The following is a 20,115-nucleotide window of genomic DNA, read 5'->3' as shown; positions in this document are numbered from 1 at the left end:
CATTTCTCTTTTTTAATGCTTAAAGTCTGGCTGGCGGCGCAGATCTACGACAGCGTGGATCTCCAACATGGCGAGTGGCAGGAGGGAACTCCGACACAGCGCCAATCTCCACTGGCAGCAAGAAATCAAACCAATTTGCAGGTTTCAAAGGGTTAAATAAGAATTTTTTGATCTGTTACAGTGCATGGAGTTTGATGTGCTACATTTGCTTAATATTCTATATATTTATAATATGTATATTATATATATTGTATAATATATTATATTATATTTATAATATTTTCCTTTGATGCTATAAGTGTTCCAGTGCTTCAGTTGTCAGTTAATTTACAGCTGATCTGCTCACAGATGAGATCAACTCATCTTTCCTGATGTCCCCAGACAGAAACTACAGCTCCTCGGCTTAAAGGAGCAGCACCACAGAATCCACAATCATCCGTTCATCTATTTTTATAAAAATACAGGTGTCCCTTCAGTCAGCCTGTGGATCCGCAGAATCTCAGAATATAAACTGCTGCTGATAAAATATGAATTTGCTGAAACAGAACAAGAATACAAAGTTAAAAAGAAACTTTAATTTAAAAAAAGGAGAAGAAAAGATGAAAAGAAAAAGAAAGTTTGGGTGAACAAAGCTCATGTGACTCCTTTAAATAATATTACAAACTACATCAGCAACACAACCAGAGTTACTGTTTTGACTTGAGATTTCGAGTGTCGATGCAGCGCAGTCCTTCAGTGACATCTGCTGGTTTTTACATGCTGGTGGAACTGGTGTGACACCAGCGGGAATGATGAGGACAAAGCCTACCTGATAAAATCACATACTTTACTTACTTTTTATACAAATATTTATGTATATATTATTAAATAATTATTATGATTATTAGGCTTTTTGATCTGTTTTGCTTACCCCCTGATGTCAGTTTACCTTTGTTTTTTTGTAAGCAAATTTGCTGATAATTTAAGTTCTTATTCATTTTATGAAACCTATACCTATAAACAAATATCTTTATTCACTAATCATACGTAACACCAAGCCGGCTACCCAGTTTAAAAGCCTTACACTGGTCAAGCTGGTATTTTCAGCAGAGACAACAGCTCAAACTGCTGCCGACGATAAAAAAAAAAAAAAAACCCTGATAAATAACGAACAGTCCCTTGGTAAACCCTCGAGTACCTGTTGTCATGGTAACCAGCAGGAACTCGTTGTAGTGGCGCCAAACGGCCACAGGAGGGCAGCGCGTGATCACGTTTCTCCGCGTGAGAAAGCAGCGAGGAACCAGTCAGGTAGTCAGGGGGCAGATCCGAGCTCCAGATACCAGACGGGGAGGCTGCTCGGCTCACACCCCGCTGGGTTTTCCTCTGACGCCGCTGCTGCTGCCTCTGCTCGGCTCCTCCCGGGACACCATGGTGGCGAAGAACAGAAAGCAGACCGGGAAGAGTCCGGCGACCCAGACTGACCGCGACAGGGTCCCGCTTGTTTCTCTCCCCGGTAAAAGTAACGTCAGGCGACCGGGCAGGGACGGAAAGGCGTTCAGCAGCTCCCATTCAAACGGGCTGTCGGGCATCAGACACCGGCTGGGGCTGAGTCCGTCCGCCGCGGTGAGGCTGGGGGTCACGCTGCTGCTCGGTGAGTTTGGACCGTTAGCCCGTTAGCTCCGCGGCTCGGCTAACGGCTGCTAAAAGTAGCATTAGCCGCTAAATTAAGTTATCTCCGCGGCTCTTCCCGCGGCTAACGTTAGCTCACCCACAGGCTAGCTCTCCGGTGTTAGCTGCGCGGAGCCGGTTATTAAAACCGCATTAAAACGGTCCGTTTGTGTGTCTTAGCGGACCCGCGCGTGTTAACAGGTTTTCAGTCAAAGTTGAAGCTAATAACAATAGCCTCCGCATCACCGCGCGGGTCTGCGTCCGTCCGTCCGTCCGTCTCTGTGTGAACTAGCGTCGTTAAAGTGTGTCCTCTGTGTGTCCACAGCTGGTCTGACCGGGTGTCTCCACTGGTGAGTGTCTCTGTCGGCGTGTTTTCTCTCAGACTTCAGGCTGTGCTGTCTCTGAGACGGCTGACACGTTTCTCTCTGCTCAGGCATCACCTCTCACAGCTGTTCGAGAATGACAGACACTTTTCACACCTGTCCAACCTGGAGAAGGAGATGGCTTTCCGGACAGAAATGGTGAGTAGATTATTGTTTTTTTATTATTAATGTTGTTATTATCATTATTATTGTTAGTAATAATAATCACCAGAGCATGTGGACCTCTATAACGTGAACAAAAAGGTTTGATTTCTTTCAGAAGGAAAAACATAAAGAGCAGCTAGGCATGAAGTGTCCCGCATGCTGCAAAAACGAGTAAAAAGAAGGGGTTAATGCTGATACAGATTATTATTACTTAATGAGACCCATAATCAGTATTTGGAGCTGATATGCACGTACAATAAAAAATAGAAAAATTAAAAAAATCTTTCACAATTTATAATTGGAGGTATAACAAACTCCAACACAAAACTTTGTTTAAATGCTTCTAATAAATATGTATTCAAAACTGAACCTTCAACATCATATACAGCAAGTTCCCTGTTTTTTATAAAGTCAGTGAAATTTTAAATAGAAAATAAAAATATATATATATCTCCCTGAGATTTTACAAATCAAAAGTTCCTCCTATGCTGATGCTGTTTTGCACTTTTTAAATAAATACATTATATTTGGAATCGTAAAATAAAATGCTGATACAGATATTCAGCAAAATGACAAATATCGGCTCCAATAATCGGCCCGGACGATAATCTGTCAACCCCTAATTACTCTGTTAATATTGTTATTAACCCTTTGACACCGGGATCAGTTACATCATCAAGTTTTCCCGCAAACATCTAACCTCTAAAACATGAACAGACTGGTTTGAATTCTTTCAAAAATATGGGAAAAACATAATGAGCAACTTGGTAAGAAATGTCCTGTAAGCTGCAAAAACTAGTAAACGATGATAAGGAAGGTTTTTAAAATTAGCTGGGATGGAAAACTGTTTGTTCCCGCAGATCCTTAGAAAGTCTAACAAGGCACTGAATCCATTAATCTTAAAATAAGGCCCAGATTTGTATTAACTGTAATTAAATTAATCTTTCAAAAGTCTTGAAAATGCTCAGACGTGGGAAGTGGGATTTTATGAATTGTTGTTTTTCTGACATTGCGTTGTAAAATCTCAAAATTATTGGTAACATCTTATTTTGTTTTTGCTAAAAAAAAAATGAAGTAATTCCCTCTCTTACACTCGTCATGATGTTAATCCAAGTCTCATATTCCAGATATTTCCAAATAGTTATGATAACATAATATGTCTGTTGTCTTTCGTGTTTCACTCTAAAAAGGGTTGTTTTTTCAACGTTTTCACTGGACAAAAAACTTCATGTTTTATGTTACAATAAACATTTGGGCAAAATAAAATTGTCAGTTTTGGTTATGACACTTACACTTCAATCTACGTGGCATTAAAAAGTCTTAAAAAGTCAGGAAAAGTAAATATATATATATATATATATATATATATATATATATATATATATATATTAGCACTTGGCCGAAGGTGATTTTCATGTTTTTTGTTATTATTATTATTATTTTATTTTACATTTTGTTTTTTTTTTCTGGTATTTTTTTTGTAAGTTTTTACTAATTTCCTGCTCATGTTTGGGCCATTTCTTGTTAAGCTGCAACCGGACAAACACCGGACAACCGGACAATGCGACTGGAAGTCGAGCTATTCCGTTGCGTAAACACCTCAGTCGTGTTTAACTGGACTCGACGTTCTGCATGTGAGGGATAGGGACTGTTCGTCATTTATGGGGGGGTGAAAGGGTGCTCTGAAACGGGTCAGGCACTGAAAACACAATGTAAGCCCTGAAGAGGGACTTGTGCTTTTAATTTTGGCTGAGGTGAGGGACATGCAGCTATCCCTCAGGTCGTATTTTATATTTATTTTGAATGAAAGTCACGCCTCAGCCACCCGCTCCTCTGATAAATAAAGTACAGTCCCACAGCGCCTCCAATGGCTGAAACACGCTGGCTCTTTTGATGACTGAGCCGTCACAATAAAGATTTCTGATACATCCTCCTTCGTTTTTTTATATTTGTGTAAATAATTCAGTTTCCTGTGCAAAAAGCGATTAAAGAATTATATCTGGGAGGTTTTGACTTGACAAAAGAAGTAATTTGGGGCACAGCTCCTCAGGCTCAAGGATTTTATGACAGATGCCTGTCACCATTTTTGACAACTCATTTTGATTTAATTAAGAAAATAATAGGCAGAAAGTAATTGGAAATAAACATGAGTTTCAGCCTGTCACACAAGCCTCCTGTTGTTTGAAAAAGACGGGAAGTTTCCGGTGCGGTCCTAAATAAAGATCGAGCAGAGCGATGACAGTCTGCGAGCCATGCTGCCGTGTGTTTTCTGGAGTTGTGCTTCTGTCAGAACGGTGATGACGCAGAATAATGACGTTGACATTTCCGAACAACCGGACGAAGTTCCAAAGTTGAACAAAGATAAACTGGGACTTGTGAGCCTCCAGAGGAGGCCGGCTGATCAGAACAGGAGATGCTGGCTTTATTCGTCAGCTGTCCAAACGCATGAAAGAGACAGAGCGAATATACTGTGACTGCACCTTAACTCCGTCTCATCTGAGAAAACCAGAACCCTGTCAACACATCAGAGACAGTACTGAACCTGGTCCTCAAACTGGTTTTTGTATAATGAGTCAAATGCTTCTCTGTGGCGTTTTTTTGTCGCTGGGTTGCTGCACAAGAACAACACGTTTTCCATTTAAAGCAGCGGTGGGCAGATATCAGGAAATGGCAAAAACAAAAAACCAGCAGAATTTCAAAAGAGGGCAAATGACGTCACACCGTTACGCACGGCATCAACAACCGAGGCTTAAAGTGAAATTGCTGCTGGCGTGTATTTGGCAGCTGTTGTGGTTGATTTTATTTTGTTGCACTATTTATATTTGATACAGAATCTGAACCTGGCTCCTGCTACTGTCATCTTTATAAACTACAGAAATAAGAGATCATTTCTCTTTAGTTTTTACTGAATATTTGAAGTCAAATTGTTTATGTTTTGGTTGACATAAAACTATAACACTTATTTTGATAAAATTTTATGTTCTAGAAATGAATTACCTAATATTTTTCTGTATTTTGTTACATTATCAAGAATATCAATATTGTAAAAATACCCTGAAATATCATGATATAATTTTGCTTTTGCTGTTGGACGGAGAAAAGTCTTTGACGATGAAGCCCTCGAAACCCTCTCTGATTGGTCAGCTCTTGCCTCCATTGCGTTCACTGAGGATGCGAAATTATAACACTGCCGTTCTTTCACAGATGGTGCGTGCACGTGCATGTGCATCTGCGTATGTGGAAGAGGCAATAGGAAAGTCAAAAAACAGCCAAGAGGAGGTGCAGAAGTCTAGTTTTCTCTCAGAGTATCACAATATGCTCAAAGTTTATTGTGGGTATTTTGCCTGATGGTGCCAAATGAAACTGCCTACCCCAGCTTTAATATAGTGAACGTTTCTGCATCACTGGGACTGTGTGAAAGTGGCTGAGATTTAACACGCAGCACAGGCTTCATGTCCTTTTCAGAGATGACACCGAAGGCGACGTTTATCATATGCAAACTGAATATTTTTCCTCTCTCCCCCCTGCTGTGTGCTGCACATGGGCTGTGAACTGCTGCCATCTGCTGAGCCTGACTAACTCGCTCTGGTCTCCTCAGTCTGGGGGCTGCATGTTGTTGAGTTATATTTAGTGTCTGTCTGCCGTCTCTGTCTCTCTGTATCGCTCTGTTTTCACTGTCTCAGTGTCTCATTTTCTTTGTTTGTCTTTTGTTCTCTCTCTCTCTCTCTCCGTCTGCCTTGATATTTCTCCTTCTGACGTCTTCATCATTTTGAGCTTTTCTTTGAGAGTTTAATCAAAGGTTTGTATCTTTTGGTTGCAGGGTTTGTATTATTCTTACTACAAGACCATAATCGAGGCCCCCTCGTTCCTGGACGGCCTCCACGTGGTCATGAACGACCGGCTGACCGAGTACCCCCTGGTCATCAACACCCTGCAGAGATTTAATCTGTATCCAGAGGTAATGTCGAGTTTGACATGATGTTCACATGATGAAGTGCACACGTTTTATGACGCCTCTGCGTAGGTTACAGCTGTAGCCAGAGGCATTATGTTTTTGGGGCTGTCCTTCTGTCTGTCCACCTGTCTGTTCATCCCTTTCTCATGAGTGTGACATCTCTAAATATATATCTAAAAATGCCTTGAGTTAATATATTTAAATTTGGCACCTGCATCCACTTGAAATGAACAAATGAGAGATTGGCCTTCAGCTGTTCGACAAGAACAATCAATAACCCACAAAATAAATCAGTCACATCAGCAAAAAGCAGCTGAAGCAGTTTGTCTTTTATTTGTGCTGCAAATAAACTGAAGATTGTAATTTCACACAATTAAAAGCAGAAACTGGTGACAGATGGCAAAAGAAAGATTTCCTGAAGCAGCTGGAAGAGTTGATGGATCTGAGAGAAAAATGACGGGTGTTTTAGTCTCAGTTAAATGGAGCTGTGTGTCTGGATGAGCTGCGTCTGAACTCTGACTGCGGACAAACAAAGACATATTTCATATGTCAAAGTGGATCTGAAAATCTAGGTGAAACCAAAAAATGTTTCAAATCTACCTTCATTTCAGACAGAAGTGATATCTTGTTTCACCATGTTTCCATATTCAGTCCGACATTTCCTCCCATCGCCAACATTTTAGCCAATATAACACACGAAAAAGCAGCAGGGTTTTCCCAACAATGCTACGACTTAGACGCAGCGTCTAAGTGTTTTCTCACAGCGCCTAAAAATGCACAGATTAAAACTCTGCTGAGACACATTTGGTTTCACTTCTGGTCACGCTGTTAGTTTCACCGTGAGCGGGGCTCAGCTCCTCCACACACACACAAGCATTTTGGATATGCACAAATTTAGCACAAAATCCTTTTTTTATTGCAGAGAAGCTGTTCCGCTTTTCTATATTTTGACTTGATAAGCGACGTGTTAGAGCACATTAATCAGAGTTTACACAGCTGCATATGAAGACGAATCTTAGTGCAATACTCTTTGTCATTAGTGATGTACACGTTCTTGTAGGAATATTGTCTTTTTCAGAATAAAGACACAAAAACGTAATATGCATATGTGCATATATGCATATGCGTAATGTGCACATAAACATACTCAGTGTGAAGGGCCTGCTCGTGTACAGCTCGACAGCAGAGTTAGTGTCTCTGCAGTGCTCGCTGGATTGGTGGCTGTCTTGTTGTCTTCTATTGTGTCGTGTCGTGTCGTGTGTTGTTTTGTTTCAGCTGAGAAAACGCACTTTCATGTCATGAACCCAGTAAATTAGGCTGTAGCGTTTTAAAACAAACCTGAAATTTGACTGGAGGAAGAAGATGCATTTGCATGCGTTGTGTTTGGGATTTCCATTTGCCAAATGGTTACTCTGTGGACAGTTGTGAAATTTTAGGAAGCGTAAAGCTGGCAGGGAATGCCATGAAATTGACACACTTGGGTTACTTTATAGGATGGGACCAGAATTAGATTTTAAACTGGTTTCACACACTCGTTGGTTCCTTTTATTTCCAGTTTAATTATTTTGGGGACGACAGTGTTATCTTCTCAGGGCAACGATCTACTTTCTAGAGCGTAATGGGATTTTAGAGGACTGCTGTTCTCCTCAGGGACAGCAGGACACAAAGACACTTTCAAACATGTTGTTTAAAGAGACGTTACACTGTGTCTCGTCCGTCTCCTCTCCCCAGGTGGTCCTGGCCAGCTGGTACCGGATATACACAGGTGTAATGGGATATTTTGGGATTCCCACGAAGATGTGCTGGTCCATCAACAGAGGAGAGGGACTGACTCCTGTGGACAGCTGTGAAGGTACACACTGTCGCCATGGAGCTAAATCTGCAAACACACAGACACACACACACACACACACACACACACACACACACACAGCAGGCTGAGGAATGACTGCACTGCTCAGGCAGATAGTTCCCGTGTGTGATCCTGGAGCTACACTAACATTTAACTTACTCACAGTCTGACGTGAGACTGACTGATGACTAATTTCTTCACTGGCAGATGAAGTCAAAGCAGCTTCGTGGGGAAGTTGACAGTTAAGACAAAATGTATAAATCTGACAAAAGAAACTGAGGATTTATGTTTTTGGGTTGTCCATCCGCCTATCCGAATTTCTTCAGATTTGGTACAGACGTACTGGACGCAGGAATAATCTGACTTTGAACACATCACAATGAAACCTTATGGAACCTTGTTTGTTTCACTAACGCGCTCTTATTTGAGCACTCGGTTACTGTCTTTACCTGACAGGACTTGCTCTAAAGTTTGGGTGTGCTTCGGTTTAGATGGCGTGATTTGACTCGAGATGTAAGGTTACATTATAGGACCCACGGGACTCGACAGCAGTATCGATAAGCTCCCTGTACTAGACTAAACTGTGGACAGACCTGGATGTGAGCCGATGGTGGTTCAAAGACGTATATTTCTGATTTTAAGGATCTAATTGGCAGCAAAACAAATTGTTAGAAGAACAACAGGCACAACACAGCAAAGGAAGCATTAACATTATCACAGCGGCCTGAGGGAAGAAAATGCTTTGAACCTGTTACACACAAATCGTTTTCTGTTGGCAGCAAAACCTGCTGAGAGGAAACGAGCTGCTGTCAGCTTTCTTTTGTGGAGCTGCGTGTTTCTGTCCGTCTCATTAGTGAAGCCAGCGGCCCTCGGGTCGATGTACACGGGCTGTTTTCACTGTTGACACAAACCTGACGCAGGCCGCCTTGCATAAGAGCGAGCCGTCAGGGAGCGGGGCCGGTCCCTGTAAATGTCTCTTTCTGTGAGATGCACAATGACACGTGTTACTGCATGTTCATACTGAGCCGATTCTGGGACGAGCTCCGTTCTTTGTTCGCTCTGTGATTTACCGTCACGGCGTGGCGACGAGGCGGCTCGCAGTGATGTCAGTACACTTTCCAGCAGCTGGATTGTCATTAAAGCCTCGTCAGTGCGTCCTGCGTACCTGCTAATGTAGTGATGCCAAGTGTGTTTTACACATCAGACCTCTGAGTACAGAATGAGGAACTTTTGTGTATTGAAAAGGGGAAATTTTAGTATTCAGTGATATATATTCTCATATCTATGTGATGATGGGGTCAGCACACAAGCTGGTGAGGACTCTGTAAGTTCCCTCATCTCAAATATGCCATGTACTCTCACAGTATTTTCACTTCAGCTGTCATCTTTTTCACATTTAAGATTCGTGTTATTTTAATTTGTGTTATTTTTACTCTGCAAACAGAAATTTGGTCTCTTTTCTGTTTGAACGACCTTTGGCCTCAGAATCTCCTGTCAGTGTGTTTGGTTAACTTTTTTTTTTTGGCATTTTAGCGGTTTTAGAGAGGTACAGTCAGTAAAAATGTCAGAAAAGGGAGGAGTGTGACCACATGAAACAAAGGTCACCGACTGTGTTCAGACCGGAGTCCGGGTGTTCGTGACCCGGTCCAACAGTTCTGGAGACTCTCTGAGAGGAGCTGCTTTCTGGGAGCTCGTCCCTACAACTTCATCCCCTCAAGGGCTTTTGTTCAGTTTGCATTCACAATAAAAACCACATAAAAAATGTGAAAACAGCAGCAGGCCACAGAGAGCCTGCAGCAGGTTGGTGTGTGCGGCATCCAGAGCAGAGCGCCCCGAACTCAGCACGAGCTCTGCGGAGACGCTGCCTGTTTCAGAGGCTATTTTTGCATCGACCGAACTGCGGTTTGAAGGAGACTGTGTCCCTTTCTGTTCGAGAAAACTGAACCAAGGCACAAGCATTTACAGGGAAGTCTTATGAACATAGATTAACCATTTCCTCTCCTGTGTGCTGGTTTTGTGTACTTTGTATTTTATTGTCAGATTAATTGTATATTCTGTAAAATATGAGAATTTAGGGAATTTGCTTAGATATGACAGATTGGAGAGGTCACAGGAAAATTAAGGGACGCAGCGAAAGATTGGGATGACTTGAGGAGCTGGAAATGGTGAATGATTTAGATTTTTTTGGTTGGACTTCAATGATTACTCAGTTTTCAGTTGTCAGTTCTTTTGTTTATTGAATGATTAGTTGATCAAAAGCAGGGGTCGATCAATAACTCAATCATTGGCCCTTTTAAAAAAGATCATGATTTGGATTATGAGTGAAGTTACAAACTACACTAAAGAGTTATTATAGTTTTGTGTTTCCAGCAGCTCTTATTTTATTTTTTAAATTGTAATTTAGTTTCCAGAGTTGGTTCACTTGTTTTACTTTATTGTTTAAAAATGTTTTCTTCTACTTTAATTTTGATTGGTTTTAATATTAGTTTTACTTTATTTTTATATTATGTGATATTTGTCAGGGAAAAGATTTAACTGAAACTGGTTCTTGACTGATTGTTTTGTCTGTGTGTGTGTGTGCGTGTGTGTGTGTGTGTGTGTTTGTATGAAGCATTTGGTGTTACAGTTTGTATGAAAAGTGCTACATAAAATAATGTGATTGATTTATTGATTGTTGTGTGTGTGTGTGTGTGTGTGTGTGCGCGTGTGTGTGCACGTGTGTGCGCATTAGGGATGGGCGACCCGGCGTATTTTTACGTGAGCTGTGTGTTCCTGCTGAACGGCGTGATGATGAGCCTGTTCTTCGTTTACGGCGCCTACCTCAGGTAACCCCGCCGTCTGTCCTTTGGCGCTCAGACGGGCCTCAGAGACGTGAGCGTGAATCATTTTTATGCTGCGTGTCATCTCAGCTGTCAGCCGGAGACAGAATGCAGTTTTACGCTTCGTCTCCTGTCAAATACGGATGTGTGGAATCAGATGGACGATGACCTTTCTGAAAATGTCGGTTGCTCTCTGCCTCTCTTTTCTGGCATCCCCACTTTTCCTGTCCAGCGGAAGTCGACTGGGCGGCGTCGTCACCACGCTGTGTTTCTTCTTTAATCACGGTGAGGTGAGTGCACTGCCCCCAACTGTCAGCTTCACACTATGATGTGCCAAAAGTCTCTCTGGTTTCATGCTTGTGAAATGTGTAAAGTGAAAAAAAGCAGTCAAAAGCGGAGGGACTCTTTCAGCCCTCAAAGGAGCTTAGAGCTGGTTTCAGCTGGCACTTAAAGCCGAGTCCCTCCTCTCACCTCCTTCAAATTCCTCCACAACGGACAGCAAGTCTGTTTTTTCAGATCAATACGGCAACATTTCAGTCACACTCACAGATGTTGCTCAGTCCTCTCAGACACCGTGACCTCCTCACGGAGTGCAGACTTTAGCATCTGTGATTTAACCTTTGTTTTTCTGCAGGACGCAGTGGGCTGGTAACATAACTAATGTATAAATAGTGGTGTTGTTTTTTATCAAGGCTTAGAGAAAGTTCCCCTCTTACAAGAATGTGTGGCAGCCAAAGAACAGAAAAGTAGGGGAGTTCTGATCGAGCTTTTTGTGGCACCAAAGTGAGTCCTTTATTACGGAGGATCTGTCAATACGAAAGTCTTCTGTCAGGGCCTCCACTCATTTATTTATTTGTGGCAGCCTGCCACGCTTAAAACAACTGCTGCCATGTAATGATTTCATATTTTTGGAGCTGTACCGTTCATTAGGAGCACTGTTAGAATATATATACCATTCAGTTACGTATGGCACCACACCATTGGAGAGCAGAGCCTACTCTGGACACAGATGGAGCAGAAGAATGTCAGGGAACAAATAAAGTCAAACTGAACCAGTCCGTCCAGGATTTTATGGGCTTTTTTTGTGAATGTTGCAGCCTGAAATGCTGGATTTCACAGCTGCTTTTCCATTGTATAATATTAAAGGCAATAAAAGCCCCCAAAAATAATCTTTTTTTTAAAAAAAGTAATTTTTTACTCAGCAGCAATTGGAGGAGTTTGAGTTGCAGGGTGGATCATTTTGATGTGGCTTTGCATCCCAGGACGTCAACAGTTTCACATAAATACAATAAATACTAAACAACAAAATCATCCAACAAACACTTCAAATTACAACAAACATTATGAAAGGTGGATGCATATTATATCACCGTATTACTCATTACCTGTGACGCTGTCGGCCTCAGGCTACTTAAACGTTATATATTTAGATTTAATAGGCTGACAGACTTACCAAAAATGTCTTCCTCCACCTCTTCAATCACACTTGAGGGACTCAGAATCTTCTGTGTGATGGCAAAAGTATTAAATGCCCACAATCGTGCACATGAGTAATGTTTCAATTATATGTATAAAAAAAGGTTTAATAACTGCAGTTATTTATAAACTGCAGAGGAAGAAAATGCTCGTGACTCACTAACTCCTCTTTGTTTTTTAAAAATTGTTGCTAAGTGATTTCATCCACTGATTTGCTTTTTAATGTGTGTGTGTGTGTGTGTGTGTGTGTGCGTGTGTCTTTTCATGGATGTCATCAGAGCACTCGTGTGATGTGGACTCCGCCGCTGAGGGAGAGTTTTGCTTACCCGTTCTTAGTCCTGCAGATGCTCCTTCTCACCTACATCCTACGGTAAACTCACCACCACTCTGTCTTAAACCCACAGCGGTCCAGATGACTTTTATGACGTAAAAGCACCAAAATAATGTCTGAGTAGAAGTCGGTCACACTCTGGAGCGGCATGATGCCTCAGTCGCTTGGCTCTGTGTAAAAATGCAAAGGCAGCATGAAGAAGGGACTCGGTTGCGGCCTTTTGGCGCGATCTCTATGTGAAAATGGCAGCTGATATCGACAGTGTTTTGGATATATTATGATGCAAAGAAGCAAAATGGAAATGACATGTTAAATCTGATTATGCATGCAAAGAGGAATATCAGTGGAATATTCACTTTCTTTAGCTGTTTAAACAGCTTAGCAGGAATATTGTCTTTTTCGGATTAAGGTCGAGGAACTCAATATTTTGTGCGTGTAAACGTAGCCATTGCCAGTAGTGTCGTCACTGAATCTGTTGCAGCGTGACTTAAAACTGAAGGAGCTGCTGTCGTAAAGTGTTTTTAAATCTAAAATGAAAGACTTAGAGGCAGAGTTTATGGGATGGCCATGCTTTTAGGCTGCCTGGTTGTACAAGTGACTCATAGAAAGTTCTCCTGTAATGCAGATTTTAGTGCCTGTGAATTGTATTTTCTCACTGCTGACGGTCTTGGCCGGGTCTCCCTAGGAAAAAGGGCTTATTCATCTCAGTGGAACCAACCTGGTTAAATAAAGGTTAAATCAAAACTAAAAAAATAAATATCTGCCATGTAACTTTAAATATTGTACAGTGCATTTGTTATGTGTTTACTCCCCAAATCTAGTTGTATCTTGGTGCCTGAAATTGTTATTGGGTAAAAAAAACATACGCAAAGCATCTGGTTTTCTTTCCTTTGAACAGCCTGTTGAATATGTGAATTAACAGAAGTAAAACAGGATCAAACAGCGGCTTCCTCGTCTCATTAAAGGAAGACAGGCTACAATTTGCCCCGTGTGTTGTAATTAGTGGAGTGAAGCAGAGCTAGCTTGTGTCGTCTGCTCAGAGGTGCACTGAAGCAGGCGCCGTGGCGAGCTAATGGGCTTGTCACACAGACTGGTAATCTTCTCATTTCACATCAACCAGCAGACGCCACCTTGTGTTGTGTGAGTGCAGCCGGTAAACTGTGACTCCTTCGGCTTTGAAAAGGAGAATGAACTGCGTGTCATATTCCTACATAGCCGGGACTTTGTGTTACACTCGGTGAAATTGAATGTCTTGTGTGTGTGTGTGTGTGTGTGTGTGTGTGTGTTTGTGTGTGTTTTCTCAGCCGTCTTAATGCATCTTCTCTTATCTCCTCTACACCCACACTCTCTCCCTCTCTCTCGGACTGGAGTTATTTATTCCCCCTCCTCTGCCTCTCTTCTCTCCCCAGGACACGGAGCCCGAGCAGGACAGCCATGGTCGCCCTGGGCATCTCCAATTTGTGCTTTATGCTGCCTTGGCAGTTCGCCCAGTTTGTGCTGCTCACTCAGGTAAACAGAGCAAGAGAGACGTTGAGGGAGACTGTGGGAAGAAAGCAGAAGGGACAGCGAGATTAGGGAGGAAATAGAGACTTGGAGGGAACCGAGGAGTTTGGCAAGGATGGTGCATGAAGCATAAGTTGGTATTAACGGATAGACTGAAAGAAAAAGGGATGGAGATAGTGAAATTACACCGTTTACATCCTAATTTCATAACCCTTTCAGAACGTACAGTCGGGCTGAACAGTTGAGACTGTGGAAAGGACAGTTTATTTTTCAGAGAAGCAGAAAACTGGTTAGTTTTAGAGTGTAGGCTGGCAGACAGAAGAGCCAGAGTTTGAACCACGACTCCAGAGCAAGCAGGTCACAGCTGCGAGCATCTGTGCTCTGCAGCAGTTAGCCCACGCTGCTGGCAGCCCCCTCAGGGCACTGCGGCTTTCTGCACACGATACGAGTTATTTAACAGCTATCATTTCTTTGTTTTGTGCTCGTAAGCTGCTAATTGAGCGTGTTCGCCTCATGCGCTGTATGTGTAACAAATACTGTATATCCACCCGCACCGCTCACTCCTCAGTCTGGTGGGAGGAGTGAGAATAAAAACGAAAAAGCAAAATGATGTTTTTACGTAGTGACATTATTATAATATCTCTCTGTGTTTCCCACAGAATTAGAATCTATAGTCCCTTTCACACAAAGATCGCACCTTTATGCCTCCTTAGCACTTTACACAGAAACAAATGACAGCAGCATCTTGGAAATTTATTTCGATCAAGTATAAAAGAAAATGGAGAAATGACCATACAAACAAGTGGAAAGAAAGAAAAGTAGTAAAATCTACAAATAATGAATACATAAAGCGAAAGAAATCGTCAAACACAGGATGAAGAGTGAGGAGAAGTGCAGATTTATTTAATCCTATCCGTTCTCCACAAGTCATTCAGTCGCCCTCCTTATTAACTTAAACCTACAATCTAATTAATTAAACATATATGCATGCACCCACATACCCAAATCAAACAGCTACACATTTACATTTTAGGCAGCATGCAGGCATATCCGAAGCAAAGGAGGCGTGGCAGCCGTGATGCCTAACACAACAGTGCCTGCCTCGACTGTGCACTGTTTGCAGTGCTTTGTAAACAATAACAATAGAATAACATGACAATAATAATCATTTACCTTCACATTATATGCCGGCTGATTTCGTCCTCTGCTCAAAGGGTAAGGAGCTCCCGAATCTCACAGATTTTCTCACAAATTTCCCATTTTAGTGACATTTTCAGCAACTCTTCTTCTTCTGCTATCTGCTACAAGCGGCTTTATTTTTTAATCCTCCGCAATAGGTAGCACACATAACACCCTGTCAAAATGTCACACCGGTCTTGTTGGAAGCTGATGATGTTTGTGTGTCCTTTTTTATCATAATGTCCGCGCTCTCATTCCTGACATTTTTGCGAGTCTGCGAAACACAGTGCAGGCGGAGTTCTTTTATCCCTCAGCAGCAGTTTGGGGAGTTTGAGTCGTAGGTTAGTCACAGTTGATCGGATCGATGGATTAGAGAAGGAGCTTCTGCAGAGGCGAGTGAAAGCAAACTTCTAGGCACAACACAATGAACAATAACGTTTCACCTTCACTGTACCTGGCACTCTGCTGCTCCGTCTGTACCCAGAGTACACTCCACAAGTGTAGTGCAATGAACAGTCCAGCCTCAAAACTATAAAATTAATATATGATGGCAGAGGCTTTAGCTGTGGTGGGCCACCTTAAATACATAAACGTGTGGGAAACCCTGTCCTGTTTTCTGGTATTTATCGCAGTTATATTATGACACCTCATATCTTTTCAATATTACAAACCTGCGCAAAGCTATGCTACGCTAAGCTATGGAACATGGAGTGAATTAATAATTTCAGGGAAAATAAATAAATTTAGAAACGTTATTTCAACTTGATCGACCAAATTTGCATTTAGATTTAAAATCTCAAAAAAGGAAGAAAAAACATCTTAAAATTATAAATATTTTAGCATTATTTCATAATTATTTTTTCATGTTCTATCTTGTGAGAGAATACACCTTTCAGTTTAAGTATGCTTTGCAGGATTGTTGGTTAGTTTGAAAACATGCACGGCAGTAAAAGTAAAAGCCAACCCAGATTTACTCTTTTTTCGCATTTCAGCTCCCTTTATTTCAGTAAACCCTGACCTCACGTGAGCATTTTTGGGATACATACCCATAAATATCCAGAAAAATAAGAAGAAAATCCAGCCAGTCTTTGCATAAAGTTACACCATCATGCACCTCTAGTGGATCATAAGTGATGATTGAGAGAGGTTACTTATATTAGTCTACTGTCTATTGTCTATTGTTGTTGTTTCTAGGAAAATCCTCAGTATACATTTGATGCAAATCATAATTAAGCTAATAAGAAAATGGTCACAATTAGAAGTCTAACCCTAACCCTTTTGCAATTCCAGTGTAAAAATGTATAGTCTTTTATTTATTTTTACTCATAGTTGTATTATGCATCATTTAAATACAAATTTGACTCATCAAGTCCCTCTGTAATGGCTCTCTCAATGCTTTTCTGGGGGGCAATTTATGTCATTGTTAGATAGCAATAGGGGAGCGATAACAGGGAATGAGGGGGAGGGATGCAACAGAAGTCCCCAGCGAGATGAGACCAGCTTTTTAAAATGTATTAATTTATAATTTGATTACAATCATCACAGTATATAATTGTCCCAGCGTCACAGTCCATTCTCCATTCATAGATTCATTATATTCAGTGTTACGTAATTCCATTTTAATTTATGCAGTCCCAGTGAAGCTCCACGCTGCGCTCAGTATATGACATTAACTACAGGACATGCACTTCAAATATACTGTAGATAATTAGTGTAGAGAGTTAAAGGCAATTCAAAGTTTTTTACATAACACATAAAAAGGCATTAAGACAAGATTAAAAAAAAACATAGTAATTTAAAAAGACATGCAAAGTTCTGTCCTGTTCTAAGATTAGTTTATATTCTACATTTTATTTTTTAGCGTATTCAGTTTCCTTCTTCTAAATTTACAGATAATTAAACAGTTTTCTGTAGGGATTAATAAAAGACGTCTGTCTTAATCTCCATTTGTATGGATCAGTATTTTTAGCAGTGTGTGGTAGTTGAAAGCCCACGCTGGTTTAAATGTGCCTAAAGTGTAGGATGATAGAAAAAAGTTGGGCATTAAAATCCAGCTTCATTGGAGTCGAATCGTGCAGCATTTAGATGAAACAGCCCTGAACTTTCAGCTCGCTTTAGTGAAACAGTGGCGTCATGCAGCATATCCCTGTTAAATTTCTCTTATTTTTCTATTAATTTTCTGTTTAAAAGACAAAATTTACAAAACTCTCGATACACCAAATGTTCTCAACCATCTGAATCTGCTCTTACTTGGATGTGATAAGTGGTGAGTGTCACTTTACATAGCTGACATACTTGCGTAGGTAAAGCCCCTTAAACACTGTAAAAGGTGTGCCGCGTGCAAAAACTTGACGCATGCCCAGGAATTGGAGAGGTGTCACCAAAAAACGACTGTAAGAAGAGTTTCTGCAGAAGTAAAATCAACGTACTGTTAAGTAAACTTTAGGTAAATAGGTAATCAGGTCCTTTACTTTATTGAAAGAAGTAATACAACACTGTAAAAATACTCTTTAACTTGTAAAGCTCTTCTTTGAAAAGTTACTTTAGTAAAAATATGTAAGCACACTCAGGGAAATATATTTTAGTACTCATGCAGAAAAATGTCTTTAGTCATGAAATGTAATAGTCCAATCATTATAATTTACTCTTAAACATAATTTAACTGTGATGATGTGAAATGCATGCATTTATAAATGTTCCTCAAATGTTAAACTTGTGTTTGCTCACGTTGGCCAAACAACAAAAAAAAAAAGGAAGACATTGGTGATTCCCAGAAATCAATGGGTTCTAACAAAACAAGCACAAATAGTGGATAAAAACAAAAATAAGAGAGTTAACACAGGGCAGGTGGAGCGCACAATGAGTTCTTTTTTCCTCAGCAGCAGTTTGTAAGTCGCAGGGTGGATAATTGATCTGTTCTGCTGCTCCATCTGTGCCCAGAGTACGCTCTGCGCTCCGAGACTCTGGTGCAATGAATAACCGTACAATAAATATGTTTCAATAATGCTCCTAATGAACAGTTCAGCTACAAAAATAGATGTGGCAGCAGATGTTTTGATCATGATGGACTGCCACAAAAAAATGAATGTGCGGGAAACCCTGGTCCTGTTGGTGTGGATGTGAGAAACTTGCCTTCTGCTGTATCACTCGCACATAAATCCAGTCTCTGCCTGACTCCAGTCATGAAACTTTGAAACGGTTGATTGTATTTGATTTATTTAGTATTTTTACTGGAGTTTATTATTAAAGTTTTCTATTTTTCTTTTTTTCAGGTGGCCTCTCTGTTTGCCTCTTACATCCTGGGTTACCTCGGCGCTGCCAAGATGCAGTCCATCCTGGTCACTCATATGGTACAGTATCATGACCTCTTTTAAATTCTCTGTCATTAATCAATCAATCAATCGATCAACCAACCAATCAATCAATCAAGAGTGTTGAGAGTGTTTCTGTGTGTTCATTTGTCATTAGCTGTTTTTCTATGCATTTGTCAAGCAAATTTTAAGCAAACTTTTGAAAACAAATTTTGCAACAAAATTAGGTGCGTTCCCATCAGCTGGTTTGCAGAGAATAAATGAGGCTCTACAAAGTGTCTTTTGGTCAGAAGTGGGTGTTATAGGCTTCTTTGTTTTCAGACATATTTTTACTGAACTTTTTGTAAAGCGGGGGAGACAAAGAAGACACAATACATAACAATAGTACTAACAGTATCCAAATGACTGACAACAAAACCCAGCAAGATAAGACAGAACCAAAGAAAACAGAAAAAGACAAAAAAGAAATCAATAAAACTAGAAAAATAAATAAGGTATGGGCTTCTTCATCACACTCATCAGCTGCTTCAGTCTGCTGCCGACGCCTCGTCACATTCTGGCTTGGTGACGATGCTCCTCCGTGATGCTGTAATCTGAGTGTTTCCTCCCACCACTTCTCCTTCTCTTCCTTCTGTTTGTCTGGCATCTCGTGCAGGACAGGTACGGCAAAGCAGGCAGCGCCGCTCGGTGCGTCTAGTACGCACAGCGATGGCGATGCAGCGCGTACATGCTGATCACCACTCTGCTGCATGTTATGTTATGTTATGTTATATGTTATGTTATATGTTATGTTATGTTATGTTATGTTATGTTATGTTATGTTATGTTATGTTATGTTATGTTATATGTTATGTTATGTTATGTTATGTTATATGTTATGTTATGTTATGTTATATGTTATGTTATGTTATGTTATGTTATGTTATGTTATATGTTATGTTATGTTATGTTATGTTATGTTATGTTATGTTATATGTTATGTTATGTTATGTTATGTTATGTTATGTTATGTTATGTTATATGTTATGTTATGTTATATGTTATGTTATGTTATGTTATGTTATATGTTATGTTATGTTATGTTATGTTATGTTATGTTATGTTATATGTTATGTTATGTTATGTTTTATGTTATATGTTATATTTTATGTTATGTTATGCATCTCTTCCACTGCTAAAGAGGGAGAAGCAGAAACTGCCAACCACCTGGCCTTGCAGCCCCTTCGTCTCTTTTCTTTCTCTCATTTTCTGTCTCTCTCCACCTCTGTCTTTCCCTCTTGAGTCTGTCCAAAGTGCCATTACGCATGAGACAGTTGAAAACAATTTCAATTTAAAAAAATTAAATAAATAAAGGTAAATTTTGTGAGAACCTGACCCAATTCAAGCCAAAGGAAATAGTGAGAAATTACAGCACGGACCCACCGGGTCAGGTCAGGCCCAGTCAGGTTCGGGCAGAGAATCAAAGCTCTCCAAAGGAGGCATGAAGAAGGGACACCAAAGCTACTGAGACAGAGA

At 40.6% G+C, this 20,115-nt stretch overlaps 1 protein-coding gene across 1 annotated transcript in view; it reads left to right on the top strand.

Annotated features, from left to right (window-relative positions):
* Nucleotides 1–1,253: 1,253 nt before the first annotated feature.
* Nucleotides 1,254–20,115, top strand: part of dpy19l1l (dpy-19-like 1, like (H. sapiens)) — a 34,734-nt gene continuing 15,872 nt past the window's right edge. Inside the window, exons 1-10 of the mRNA XM_088084830.1 lie at nucleotides 1,254–1,630; nucleotides 1,973–1,997; nucleotides 2,081–2,168; nucleotides 5,995–6,132; nucleotides 7,861–7,981; nucleotides 10,713–10,806; nucleotides 11,033–11,090; nucleotides 12,555–12,646; nucleotides 14,017–14,116; nucleotides 18,562–18,639. Of these exons, the coding sequence (XP_087940956.1) occupies nucleotides 1,408–1,630; nucleotides 1,973–1,997; nucleotides 2,081–2,168; nucleotides 5,995–6,132; nucleotides 7,861–7,981; nucleotides 10,713–10,806; nucleotides 11,033–11,090; nucleotides 12,555–12,646; nucleotides 14,017–14,116; nucleotides 18,562–18,639 (1,017 nt within the window). The 5' untranslated portion in view covers nucleotides 1,254–1,407. The remainder of the gene's footprint in view (nucleotides 1,631–1,972; nucleotides 1,998–2,080; nucleotides 2,169–5,994; nucleotides 6,133–7,860; nucleotides 7,982–10,712; nucleotides 10,807–11,032; nucleotides 11,091–12,554; nucleotides 12,647–14,016; nucleotides 14,117–18,561; nucleotides 18,640–20,115) is intronic.

The sequence above is a fragment of the Plectropomus leopardus genome, chromosome 11 (genome assembly GCF_026936395.1).
Source record: "Plectropomus leopardus strain MGB_pleo_1.0 chromosome 11, ASM2693639v1, whole genome shotgun sequence".
NCBI classification, from domain to species: Eukaryota; Metazoa; Chordata; class Actinopteri; order Perciformes; family Serranidae; genus Plectropomus; species Plectropomus leopardus.
Note: the sequence above shows the minus strand (reverse complement) of the source record. Positions and strands in the feature narration are given on the sequence as shown.